Raw genomic sequence first — 15115 nt, 5'->3', positions numbered from 1 at the left:
TACAATTGTCAATGATAACACTTATTATTTTGTGACTAATTAATTTTATTACCATTTCAAATAGTAGGAGTTAATATTTTCGTATAGTAAATACTATTGAGCAAGATCACGTCAAGTGGACCCCCCATTTACCACTTGATCATAAAAATTTAATCTATATATATTTTTTATTAGTACTTATGATGGAAAATTGATCCCCCAAACGATTCTTCAAAATTTTGATTTTAACAATTTTTTTTTTTATAATGAAAATTTTAAGCACTTTTAATTAAAAAATGGATTAAAAATTAACCGTAAGAGATAAATTTGTAAAATTTTCAGGATCCATGGTCAAATATCTATATTTTAAGAATATATTCACGAATTAAAATTATTTATTTATTTTCGTATTGTTAATTAACTTTTAAGTTAACAAATGAAAATTTAACTAACTTCTCGAGCAAAAAATGCATTGTTTTTTTATCGGTCACATACTTTATCCATTTAAGTTTAAAATTCCGGAATAAAATTTCACTGCTCGCCATTAGTTTAAACAAAATTAATTTATTTATGACAGCGCGCCAGGCGCCGAGCGCTGTGGAAATGCCGCGCTGCCGAGCGTCTTGAACTACATTAACGCTTTTATCAGTGATAATTTATAATAACATTACAAAATATTATTATAAAACAAATTTTATTATTATTTATCTTATAATTTATTATAATTATTATTAATAAAATTTAATTTTTTTCAACAATGTTATAAAGAAAATACAATCATAACATACTGAATAGAACAAACAAGCTTAAATGATTAAATAATATATTCTGTAGTCAGTTATTTTTATTTTTTTTTTAAAACTCTGTTAATTAACACTGTTTCATCTTCTGAAACGAGCCTACATTCTAATGAAAAATTTTCCAATGGTTTGTAATAATGGAATTGGCGAGTATTTTTTATTGTTGTTAAGCGTTCAAATCGTGGTTGGTATTTTTTTTTCATGTAGCTCATGATCTTTAATAGTACAGAAAGCAAAATTAATTTTCTTAAAAGAACTTTCGGCCCACTGAAAAAAGGAAAATGCTGATGTTATGTGGTTATTCTTATCACGTTGAAGACTAGCACGATAAGCTTGTCTCTTTACACTTCCTGCCAAGCCATCACACGCTCCTTTGCCATGAGATGTAGCGAAAAAAGTCCAATCAGCATCAACACCAAAATCATTTTTATGATTAACTAAATTGGCAAAATTATATTTATTTTTATATTGTGAAGCTGCTCCATCGGAAAAATACTTGATTTTTTTAATTTTGTCGGCACCAAATTTAGTTTTTAAAAATTCTATCAATTTAGTATTAAACAAATGTACTGAACTTGCATCGTGACTAACTTTTTCTGATATCACAACAAAATTCTCATGCTTCATTTCTCCATTTACTTTAAAATAAATGACATAAGGGTGAAGTGTAGCTTGATCATTGGACCAATGGTGTGATTGAATAGCATCTTGATTTTGTTATTTACTCCAATACGCGAAAAACAAATGAAAATCGTAATTGAGCGGTTTTTGTTATTGTTAACTAAAAATGGAGTGTTGACTAGTAAATTTAAAAATAATAATTTACTAAATTACCTAAAAGAAAATACACATAGACCGAAACAGTTTTAAAAATTTAAAATTGATTATTTTTTTTTTTAATTTCCGCTGTTTGGCAAAAATAAGAAGAAATTTTGATTACATTCCTTATAACATTGTTAAAAAAAAATTAAATTTTATTAATAATAATTATAATAAATTATAAGATAAATAATAATAAAATTTGTTTTATAATAATATTTTGTAATGTTATTATAAATTATCACCGATAAAAGCGTTAATGTAGTTCAAGACGCTCGGCAGCGCGGCATTTCCACAGCGCTCGGCGCCTGGCGCGCTGTCATAAATAAATTAATTTTGTTTAAACTAATGGCGAGCAGTGAAATTTTATTCCGGAATTTTAAACTTAAATGGATAAAGTATGTGACCGATAAAAAAACAATGCATTTTTTGCTCGAGAAGTTAGTTAAATTTTCATTTGTTAACTTAAAAGTTAATTAACAATACGAAAATAAATAAATAATTTTAATTCGTGAATATATTCTTAAAATATAGACATTTGACCATGGATTCTGAAAATTTCACAAATTTATCTCTTACGGTTAATTTTTAATCCATTTTTTAATTAAAAGTGCTTAAAATTTTCATTATAAAAAAAAAAATTGTTAAAATCAAAATTTTGAAGAATCGTTTGGGGGATCAATTTTCCATCATAAGTACTAATAAAAAATATATATAGATTAAATTTTTATGATCAAGTGGTAAATGGGGGGTCCACTTGACGTGATCTTGCTCATTATTAATTTTTCTCCGTGTAAGTATGGAATAAGCGGGAAGTTGCATAGATGGCTTTCAGGGTCTACCGTTTTGCTAATTTTTTTATGATAAAAATAATTGCGTATTCTTAATGAATATATCAATTACACAAATTTCTAGGCTAATATTTTTAAAAATAAAACAAAAAGTCATATAAAATAAATTCCAACTGCTGTCAGTCATTATTTAAACATTTTTAAAACTAACCTAATTCTTGACTGTCATATAAACTACACAAAAATTTTAAACTAATCAAACTATACAAAAAATTCGTATTTATGTTTATAACAATAATATACGAAAAAACTAAAAAAAAAAAATAATCTGCAATAACATATAATTAAGATTTAATCAAAAACAACTAATAATCATCTATAAACCATAGCAATATAGATATTCGATATCCGAATCCATGTGGATCGTGATAATCACGATCCACTAGATTGGAAGTATGCGCATCTAAAGTATAGTCATACGTGGATCGTGATCATCACTATACTGTATCGTAATAATAGCAACACTTTTTTTTCCGTGTAGTTCCGTTGATGGTGCCTCAAAACACGAACTCTTTCTTTTTCCGAGGCTTCAACAATTTCGGATCTGTACACAGAAAGAAACATTTCTTGACTGGAGAACAAAATTGTTGGCTCAAGAAAATTTTCGGGTGCCTGAGGGAAGGCCGAAGTTGTGTTGGCCAAAGTAAAAATTTTTCTTGAAATTTTATTCTTGGTGGACGTAATTTTTTCTTAATTCAAATTATCATAAATACTTGATACAATAAATTTTTACATTTGATCAAGATTTTTAGATACTTTAGGGAAGCAGCGCCACCTACTTCAGCTAAAAAAAAAATTTTGTCACCTTTAGAAAATTTTTCTAATAAATATTTGATACCAATTTTATATTATTTTAGCGTGCAATTATACATATTGATTGAAAAAAAATGATTCAATATTATTTGATCTTCCCATTTGACATGTTAATCAATAAAAATATTAATGAAAATTAACTTCTATCTTTATTGTAACGGGTTGGTACCGTCCCTTGGTCACCCCTTTATTGAAATTTAATAATTAAGGGCGCCACTGGAATTTTTATCACGGTTTCCAGAACCGGTCCAAGCAAGAGAGATATCACAGGGTCGAGAGAAATAATATAAATTTGACATAAATAATAACAAGTAGATTTGACATTGATCATGAATTTATTTTCTTAATTTTACATAATTAAATTCTATTTTAATTCTCACACACACTCACATGCCCGAAAAATTTTCTTAATCCTAACAGTACCCTCTGAAGGAGCGTCTATACTGTAGTTTCTATCATAGTTTCTTATTCCTACGATACCCTCATAAAGAGCGTCTATATCATAGTTTCTATCATAGTTGCTTATTCCTGACGGTACCCTCATATGGAGCATCTATACCGCAGTTTCTACCTAAGTCGCGCTGTCCACAGGACCCTCACGCTCTAAGACTCTAGATTTGACCTTGGGTGGTCGCCCGGACCCCTGCCCAAGGTTCAAACCGTCCTTAGCCCTTTCGCTGTCGCCCGAACCCTCACTACGGGACTAAGGAACCTGAAGTCGACTAGGACAGAGGAGGATACCATGACACTAGTCGACAACCTGCTAATACTAACCTCCTCGACAGCCCGTGAACGAGGAGTATATAATGTAAATTTAATTTTCCATACACACACACACACACAATATAATAATTTCATCCAAACACACTCTTGACTCTAATTAACAATCATTTTTAAAATTCTTAAATACTTTTTTTACAACATGACTTCCTGGGAATCAATTTTCCCGGTCCCTAACTTGACTTCGATAAATAATTTTATTTAATTTTGGTCGCTTAGTTATTAATATCACAGCAGCGTTTTATTCAACCAAAATTTTAGATTAATTAAAATTTACTCGAATTCAAACTGCCTGAATAATCGGCTTATGTCTATTTTGAATTCCAGTAAGAATTTGAGACTTAGTCGTCAACTTGGCTAAATTTTTCCAAGGCTAAATTTTTATGTTAATTATTTTTGAAACTTATCATACTGGAATTTGACAATTTTATTTATCGAAGTTTTTGAACAATTTTGATCTATTGACAATTTCGCTTGTAATTTTTTTATAAATTAATTTACTGCTTGACAATTGTAATTTTCTAAATTAAAGAATTTTATTTTATTTAAAAAATTTTTGATATTTTCCCAAAGTTAATTTTAATGAATAATTTTCATTTTAAATTTTAATTTATTTTTAATTGTTGATTTTATTAATCAATTTTAATCTAACTTGGATAAATCTCTAATTTTAATTCCCTTTAGTTTTATTTTAATTTATAATTTATAATAAATTTAATCGACAGAATTTCTCTCAGATGAATGACGCAATTTAACTCAAATTTGTCGATATTAAACTTTCTGATTTTATAAATTTTAACTTAAACTTATTTGACCAATTTTATAGAAATATTAATTTTAATTTTAACCTCTTTTATTTTTAATTTTGAAACTTTTCGACTTGTCAAATTTTCTATTTATTCAAATTTCATTTTAACTAATTTTAACTTCGACTTATAATTTAAATATTTTATTTGAATTCGGATAATTAATTAATTAATCAAGTAGGGTGATTGGAAGATGGAACCTGGCCTGTGCCTAGAATTTCCGGGGGCGACGCAATAATTTACCGAGGTTAAATTTTCTGTACCTGAGAAATTTTTGAAGATTTCTTTTCTTTTAATTCGGCTTCCGTTGTCGTTTCTGTGGCCTTCGGTCTAGGCAAATTTTGTCCGCCAAATTACACAGCTCTATCAGGTATCTCGGATCTGGTTAATTGCGTCGTAGCTCGGGATTTAGTCAACGGTAAATTAAATCTGTTTTCCAAGATCTCGTGCTGGTGTCTCGGGCTCCGGCTTCACAATGTCGCTTTTCGGTGCGCCAACTTCACTTGCCCCTGGTGTGGAATTATCCCTACCCGCGGAACGCTTATTTTCTAGGCCCCGGAACTTATGTTAATTTTTATTGTTACTGCGCGAGCATCCTAGACCACAGCGCCCTGTGATCCGTCGATAACTAACCGCGGCTAGGGTGAGGACCTTCAACGGATAATGAAGGAGCCCCGTGACATTATATTTAATTTTTTGGAGCAAGAGAGAAATTTTCTCAAGACAAGAAAATTTACTTCTATCAAAAACTAAATTTTTTGGAGCAAGAGACTGAATTTTCTCAAGACAACAAGATTTTCTTGACTTGAATAAATTTTTTTGGATCAAGATACATATTTCTTAAAGCAAGAGAATTAATTTTGTTGGAATAAGTGAAATTTCTTATGTCAAAAAATAATTTTTTTTTCGCTCAAGTGAACCTTTTTTTCTGTGTAATAATAAAAATAAAGTTTCAACATAGAAAATATAATTTAATGATAATACAACAGATATTTAAATCGCGTTTTCATATAATGAGTAATTACCCAGGTAAAATAAATTATGTGCAATTATATATAATTACTAGCTGTTACCCGCCCGCTCCGTTGGACACTTATAATTGTATTTAGAAATTAATAAAATTGTATTTTTAGACCTAGACTTGAAATTTAATTGGAGTATTGTTTTGACTTACACAGATCCTAAATTCCATCGGATTGGCCTGTACCTTTTATTCATGTGATTATTCTAGCTAATAGTTATTGTAATTTTCAATGTGCTATCACTATAACATTCCTGTGGCCATCTTCCAAAAATGAATAATAATTGACATAAAGAAAAAAAATTTTTAAATCAGTTGACCTTGAGGGCCATCTCTGTAATTTCCTGTTTCTCTAAGATTCTATCAAATTTTATATCTATAGAAACTGTATTTGAAGAATATGAATTTTTTTGACAACCATCACTCCCGCACTGTTATGTTAGGGAGGAATTTCGTAAGATCCTATTTGAGATGATTTCTACATTATAAATAAAAGGTCCCAACAAAACTTCGAGTCCATAAATACTATTGGTTGAAAATGAGAGCTCCTCGAGCTCCAAATGTATTTATTAAACAACTGTAACTTTTGAATGCGTCATTCGATTTTGTTTTTTGAAAAAACATTCGGTGCAGTTTTTAAAGCACAAAAAGAAAATGTACAAGTTTTTATTGATCGGTTGAAGAAACTGGAGAATATCTTAAAAAAATACCGAAAAAAAAAAATTTTGTGAATTTCTAAACAACAATAACTTTTAAATGCGTCGTTCGATTTTTATTTTAAAAAAAGCATTGGACGCAGTTTTTAAGCAAAAAAATGTATACATGGTTTCATTATGATTTTTTCGTACGCTTTAAAGTTATTTTTAAAAAAAATAAAAATTCAAATTTTTGGAGTTTACTACTTAAGAATCGATTTTCATATAAGCCGCCCGGTATGAGAAAATTATGGAGAGTAAAACCTACTCATCAAATGCCCGACTAGAAATTATATTGGGAATACCCAAGGTATACATCTGGGCCCCATTGGGTTCCAATCCCATATAATTAACATTTAATCAAAAACAACTAATAATCATCTATAAACCATAGCAATATAGATATTCGATATCCGAATCCATGTGGATCGTGATAATCACAATCCACTAGATTGGACATATGCGCATCTAAAGTATAGTCATACGTGGATCGTGGAGCGTGAAGGGGAAGGGGAAGGGGAAATCCCAATGAGGACCCAATGAAGAACCCAATTGAAAACGAAATAAATTATTGTCAATTTCTCTAGTTGGGATCCATATGGGATCTAAATGGGAATACCCAACGTGAAAATAAAAAATTTTTGGCACTTTTTTCCAGTTGGGATTCATGTGGGACCAAAGTGGAAATGCCCAATGTGAAATAACAAAATTTTTAGAAGTTTTTTCTAGTTGGGATTCATAGGAGACCAAAGTGGGAATACTTAGGGTGATAATGGAAAACTCAGTTTTTCAATTCATCACTTGCAAATGCATTATAATGTGAGCTTATATTATTAGCATATATTTGCTGTAAATTAATTAGAAATACAAATTAAAATTAGCCGTTAAGTATAGAAAAGAATTAGGAAAAAAATTCATTCAACATTGTTAAATAAAAACAATAAAATTTAGTTAAGCTTTTTCAAATTTTACATAACTTTATATTTTGAAAAATTTAGTTTTACGAGATTAAAAATAAATTGTAACGAATTGGGATGAATTCAAAGAAAATTTTAATCCGAATTGAAATTTAATCCCATTACTCGGAGTTTCAGAGTGAAGTAATTAAGCAATTCGCGCACGGAGTGAATCCGGAGTTTTTTTTTAGCAGAGTCATCCCAGATTAATTTGGGATAAATTTCAGATTAAATCCAAATACTAAGTTGTTCGACTAAAATACACTTTTATGTTGATAAAACAAGATTCATACGTGAAATTTTTTCTTCTCACTACGAAAAAAAATTTTAATTGAAAAAAATTTTTATTATCAATATGTAAAAATTCAATTTTTGAAGAATATCCAACTTTTGAGAAGATTCACATTTGCAAAAGAATTTATGTTGTAAAAATAATTAAAATTTTTATCCATATAGAAAAATTTGGTAATTACTTACAAGTGAGGTCAACCCAAGCAAAGCTGTGTTAAATTTTTTTTTTTTTCATCAAATTGAACAATTGTTTTTTAAATTATTCGTTTTTTTTTATGTACTTTAAAAAAAAATCAAAAAAAGATAAAATAGAAATTTTATCTAAAAACATGAAAGCCAAAATTTTTTCTAAATATCAAAGGCAAAAAAGCTATCGAAACCTTTATTTTTTTCTTTCACGACATTTTTTCATCATAAATGCGCCGTAAAAACAAGCAGAATAAAAAAAAATCGAAAATGTAATTTTTCACCTAGTTATGGCCCAATTTGGGGTTGACCCTACTTGTAAATAATTACCGAAAATAAAAAAAAAAAAATTGCACTTCAAAAAAATTTTAATTTTCTAGAAAAAATTTTTTTGCTAGTATAAGGAAGATTCCAAATCAATCGAACAGTTTTAAGGAATTTTATTTTTGATTCTTTCAATTTTTTTAAATTTTTCAGTAAACTTTTTTTTTTTTTAATGTTTCAATTTTCTATTTAATTTCTACAAAAATTGTATTTTTAAGTCAGTAAAGTGCATAAAAAAAAAAAAATAATTTCTTAAATTTGCAGTATAATATGAATAATGTCTCGGTAAACCACCTAAGTTAATGTATACGAAATAAGAATCCACTTTAATAGTACTCCTGCTTGGACCAGCGGTAACGTGAACAACTGAGGACCTAAAAGACGCAAGTTTGAGCCTAACTCACGCCAAGGATTTTTTCAATCAATAATTCCATTTCAATCCGAGATTAAATTCACTAATGAGTTCTAATATGATATGGGTATCTAATCCTGAATTATTTTTAATTTTTTCGAAAATTTTAATATTTTTTCTTTCAAAATTTAAATGGGGTTCTGATGGAGATTTCCCTATTGGGACCCAAGAGGGATTACCCAATGAGGGCCACATAGGGCTTTGCGTTACATCCCTATGTGTGGTCCCTATTGGGCAACCCAATGAGGACCCAATAGGTCTTACATTAAAATTTCTAGTCGGGTGGGATAGTGCACATTATACTGCGCGATAGCTTATAGTCTTGTCAACCAGTGCTTTTTTGGTCAACTTTTTTCTGCAGTCATCGAAAATTATAATTGAGGTGTCATTCGATTCGAAATGGGATCTAAATGATTTTTGAAAAAAATGAAGTTCCGCTTTCAAAAATTGCAAAGGTTATTAAGAATTAACTGTAAAAAAGGGGGTTTAGTTTTTTACAAATATCTTAAAAATAAAATTAAAAACTAATAAAAATTTAAAAAATTCAAAAAGAGGAGGAAATTTCCTAGAAAAAAGTCTGGACTCCCGGAACTGTAGGACCAATATTAATAATTTTCCCAGAGGGATAAAAATAGGGCTGAAAATGGGTGCTCTGGCTTGCGTAAGCCATGCCTACTTTGAACACTTGATTAATAAAAATTATTTTAACATATTAAATATAAAATTTAAGAAATGAAAAACATCAGGGGCTTACTGGATAGATAAATGAACAATAATCCGCCTGAAAAAATTCTTATCACAATTTTTCAATTAGTTATGCAATTGTTAATTAATAATTTTTTTTTCTGCTTGAACATGTACATTGCAAGTGTGATAATTGTTAAACTATAACTATTTGAGATTTTTTTCCTCTCTTGGAGCAATTTTTGGAAGGTTTCAGAATAGATCCCCGTTCGAAAAATTAAAAAATTTTTCAATTTTTTACTAATAATTTTCGTTGTTGCAAAATTAAAAACTTAAATTAATCATCAAAAAAATTTATTTTTTCAAAATATTATTAATGATCCGTTTTTATGTTGTCAGAAGCTGCACGGAAATATTTCTTTTTAATTTTTACTATTTACTGTTTAAAAAATTGTTATAAACAAATGCGTTGTTCATAAGATGATTGAAAATTTTTTTTATGAAATTTCAATCTTTGATACAAATAATGATTTTTAAAAGAAAAATTGTTCCTTAACCAATTTTTTGGAGTTTACTGGAGTTTACACATAATTTTTTTATTCATATCTATCGATATTAATTTGCGATTTAAAAATATTAACAAGTTAATAGCGTTAGCTATTTTGACGAATTTATTGCATAAATAATGAAAATAAATGTATCATGTATGCTTCGAATAATATAATAGTTAATTCCATTTACCATCATTTACTAATCTATATCATTATATATAATAAAACTAAGTTGATAAAATGTGCGTGCCGATAAAACTTAAAAAGGAGTTCCGGCACGATAAAGGGACTTATATAGTGTGATAGCCCTTTATCCCCCCTCGAACAATAAAGTTCCCGTTCTAACCTAAAGGGCGTGTTTTTAGAGATAAAAGGGCTTTTCCAACTCTTCAACTTGGCAATTAAGTGTAGTGTCACCATCTTTTGTCGAGTATTTGAACTTCTAATTAAGTAATTAGTTAACTTTAAAAATGTGAGACTATCATTGGTCTAAAATGGTCTAGATTATTTTAGAAATTTCTGGAATGATCTAGAAAGCTTTAATATGTATACCAATGTTCGAATCGGTTAAGAATGTTCTAAAAAATTCTAGAATATTCCAAAAAGTTCTAGAAAGATCTGGTAAGATCTGAAATTTACTTTTAGATTCTGATCAAATGAGAATGTTCTGAAAAATTCTCTGAAACTGCTCGAGGTCAAAGAATCACAGAAGCAAACTGCTACAAACCTGACAGAATTAACTACAAATGTTAGAAAAAATACTGAGTCAATTGCTGCTATCAGCTCAGATCTTTTGAATTTGAAAGAAACGCGAAAATCTGATTTGGAGCAAATTTCTAAAAGACTATCTAATATAGAGAAATCAGCACCTGTATCGTCTGTTCCTCAGCAAGTTTTGGGTAGCACTTCTGAACTGGTGATTTCAGGTATTCCTGATGCAGTTGCAAATCATTTAACACCAGGTGATATTTCAGCTGAAGTGTTGAAAAGTCTAGAGTTGCCAAATCTGATTGGTAGTGTCTTGAATGCTCGTAAATTTGAAAATAAAAATAAGCAATTGCGAAATCAGAATACATCTAATACTCACTCTTATATTATCTCATTGATGTCAACTCCTGCTCGTGATTTCATCGTCGATAAGAAGCGCAAGTTAGGAAATCTTTTAGCAAAAAAAGTTTTTCCTGTACAAGTTGATGAGGCTTTTAAAGGTTCTATCTACGTTAATGAATTTTTGCTTCCTGAGACTTATCGATTGCTACTGAAAACCAAAGAAAAGGCGAAAAATAGAAATTTCAAATTTGTCTGGGCTAAATGTGGGCAAATTTTTGTTAAGAAGGATGAGGATTCAGAAAGGCTTATTTTAAATCATAAATCTGATCTCGCAAAGCTTGATTAACATCTAACTGATTCTGCGAATATCTCTATTGAGAATACTTTCTCATTATTAACTGTACTAAGTTTAAATATAAATAGTATTATTGGTCACATTGCTCAGTTCATTGATTTAGTTGATAATACAAAACCTGACATTATTATCCTTGTGGAAACCTGGTTAAAACCTACCTTAGATGATGAAATTTTTTCATTGGATGACTATTTTATCTTTCGTAGGGACAGAATCCTGAAGCATACAGATACTGATCGCTATATTCAAGGTGGAGGTGTGGCTTGTCTTATTCACAAATCATTAAAAGCTAAAGTACTCCATATTTCAACTTCTGATCATATAAGTCAACCGGAGTATCTCATTGTTGACGTAATTTTAACTACAGGATCTCATCTTCTGCTATCTTGCATTTACCGAAGACCAAAAGGACTCTTTCTCAATGAGTTCTTTGATATTTATTCCAGACTTGCATCAAACTATAATAACATTATTATCGCTGGTGATTTAAATTGCAACTTGTTGGAAGATACCTACACTTCGAACCATCTAAAGAATTTCATAGTTGAATCGTCACTTCATTGTGTACCCTTTGGTGCTACTTTTCACAAAAACAATTGTGATTCCTGGTTAGACGTCATTTTACTGGATAATGAAACCAAGTTATCCTCGTTTATGAAGTCTGAGTTTCCATTTATTGATGGTCATGACTACTTACTCTGCCAATACAGATTGGATAGCTTAAAACCTCTTCCAAAGAGATTAACCTTCAGGAACTTTAAAAACTGTGATCACCTGGCCTTATCAATGTCGCTGATGGATGCGTTGAAAATTGACAGTTTTGTGCTTGAAAATTCTAATCCTGATGGACTACTGAGTATTTTTAAAGCTGGGGTTTTGGACTCTCTAGATGTACATGCACCCTTACTTACAAGAAATGTGACGCGAGTGAGTAATCCGTGGTTTACCAAAGAGTTAAAAATTAAGTGTCAGGAGCGCGATAAAATCTACAAAAAAGCAAAGAGATACAAGGATCCAAACTTGATTGCTCTCTTTAGATTAAAAAGAAAAGAATTGAAAATCCAGCTGAATCAAGCTCGTGAAGATTACCTCAAAACTGCTCTTTCAAATTTGCCTTATGGTTCAACTGTCTGGAGCAAACTCAAACATCTTGGCTTAATCAAATCAAACCCCTCGTCACCGCTTAATTTCTTTGATGCTTGCGAGTTGAATGAGTACTATGCAAACATAGTTAGGAAACATCAACCAAGTGATGCAAATTTCTTAGATAATTTACCTATTGACTATACAAAGAAGGTTGACTGCTCATTTCATTGGACAAAGATTGATATAGTTGATGTCACCAAGGCATTGCACCTTACACTATCCAAATCAAAAGGTAAAAGTCCTGATGGTCTTGATCTGAGATGGCTGAAAGATCATATCCCCCAAATCTCACTCTTTCTTACAGAATTATTTAATAGATCTCTTGATTGTTGTATCTTCCCTGATATTTGGAAGATTATCTATATAATACCATTAAATAAAATTACACCACAAAGGTCACACCGTCAGACACTCGGCCGGTTGCAAATCTGTCGCATTTGGCTAAAGTCTTTGAAAGAATTATTGCTAATCAGGTGACAGCATATTTGGAAGATAATGAGCTATTTGATCCTTTTCAGTCTGGATTTAGAAAACATCACAGCACGCAAACAGCGTTATTGAAACTCACTGATGATATTCGACAGGCAATGGATAACAGCAAACTCACTGTATTAGTATTGTTTGACTTGAGCAAAGCTTTCGACTATGTTGATCCCAAAAATATACTGATTGCGCTATTTGAGCTTGGTTTCTCAATGGAAACAATAAATTGGTTCTTCTCTTACTTGTCGGGTCGATCTCAATCAATATTAAACGATCTTGGGACTCCAATTCAACTACTCAAAACGTCATCTGGTGTTCCACAGGGATCTGTTCTGGGTCCAATCCTGTTTCTAATAGTCATGAATTCCGTGGCCCAGCGGCTGGTATATTGCAAGCATGGTTTGTTTGCTGACGACAAATATATATACTCTCACTTCTTTTTCTATCAGCTACATGATGCTATCTGGAGGGTCAACTCGGATGCACAATCAGTCGCTGACTGGGCAAGAGACCATGGATTGGAAATCAACCTAGCTAAAACAAAGGCTATGATCTTGGGCTCTAATAGTAAGTTGAAAAAGCTTGAGGACTCGGATCTGCCATCAATAGTAGTAAATGGTGTCATAATACCCTACGTTAACTATACCAAGTGCTTAGGTATTCAGCTAAGCAGAAATCTGTCATGGAACTACCACGTCACTCAGATAGTTAGTAAAGTGAACTCAGCTCTGCATTGTCTCAAAGTAAGGAAAAATATCTTTTCAACTCCTATAAGGAAATTACTAGTATCAGCAACCATCTTACCACTCGTTGACTATTGTTCCGTTGTATTGGTCGACTCAACTTCTGATAACAATTTAAAACTACAACGTGCGATTAACTGCTCTATCAGATTTATTTTTAATCTCAAAAAAGATGAGCACATTACACCTTTCAGACATGAGCTGGGATGGTTGTCTGTAAAGTATCGCCGAATGTACTATATGAGCTGTTACTTTTACAAGTTACTTCAACTTGAAAAGCCCAAGTACTTACGAGAGCTATTCATTGAAGACATTGATGTTAGACGTTCCAATAGGCTAGCAGCTAAAAAACATACTTCCTTCAAGATACCTCATTTTGCTACCACCTATATGGAACACTCCTTCTTGATCTCCGTGATTCGTCTGTGGGAAGAACTACCAGAAGAAATCGTAAACTCAAGTAGCAGTGAAGTCTTCAAAAATAAAGTTTTTGACTATTTGCTAAATTTAGACAGTTGATAAATTGAACAATTGATAGATTAAATTTGTTGATTACAGTAATTGTATACTAATTAAAAAATTTAAATTGAGATAATAGTCAAATCAGTTTAGAAAAGTTTAAAAATGGTTAAAAGTTTTTTTTTTTTTTTTTTTTTTGAAAGAAAGTAAATTTAAAATATTATTTTTGCAATATTATTCTAAAATTTAGGTTAAGAACTATGTACTTACATTTAATATTATTATTTTTAAGATGTAAATATTTTGTATTTAAATTGCCATTTGGCCTGTGCCTTGGCATAAATAAATTTATCAATCAATCAATCTCTTTTTGGAAAATTCAGATCCAAATGTGTTGCTAAATACTTTTGCTTGCTCTTTTCAGATTAAAGAGAAAAAAATTGAAAACTCAGTTAAATCATGCTAGTGAAGAATACAGTTGATAAATTAAACAATTGATAAATTAAATTTGTTGATTACAGTACTTTTTATACTAATTAAAGGATTTAAATTGAGACAATAGTCGAATCAGTCTAAAAAAGTTTAAAATGTTTAAAAGTTTTTGAAAGAAAGTAAATTTAAAATATTATTTTTGCAATATTATTCTAAAATTTAGGTTAAGAATTATCTACTTACATTTACATTTAATATAATTAATTTTTAAGACGAAAATATTTTGTATTTAAATTGCCATTTGGCCTGTGCCTTGGCATAAATAAAGTTATCAATCAATCAATCAATCAATCTCTCTTTAACGCATAAAGGGACGTTATTTTGATTAATAATTAATTATCTATGCGTCAAATTAAAAAATGGCTGAGGACTTTTCGTTTCAGAATTTTTTTTTTCTATCAGATGCTACATTGGCGTCC

At 30.2% G+C, this 15115-nt stretch overlaps 1 protein-coding gene across 1 annotated transcript; it reads left to right on the top strand.

Moving 5' to 3' along the window:
* Positions 1 to 9376: 9376 nt before the first annotated feature.
* LOC123267323 lies at positions 9377 to 14264 on the top strand. Its single transcript, XM_044731889.1, has 4 exons — positions 9377 to 9394; positions 10663 to 11321; positions 11442 to 12720; positions 12915 to 14264. The coding sequence occupies exons 1-4, from the start codon at positions 9377 to 9379 to the stop codon at positions 14262 to 14264; spliced, it is 3306 nt and encodes a 1101-aa protein (XP_044587824.1).
* The last annotated feature ends 851 nt before the right edge of the window (positions 14265 to 15115 follow it).

The sequence above is a fragment of the Cotesia glomerata genome, linkage group LG6 (genome assembly GCF_020080835.1).
Source record: "Cotesia glomerata isolate CgM1 linkage group LG6, MPM_Cglom_v2.3, whole genome shotgun sequence".
NCBI classification, from domain to species: Eukaryota; Metazoa; Arthropoda; class Insecta; order Hymenoptera; family Braconidae; genus Cotesia; species Cotesia glomerata.
Note: the sequence above shows the minus strand (reverse complement) of the source record. Positions and strands in the feature narration are given on the sequence as shown.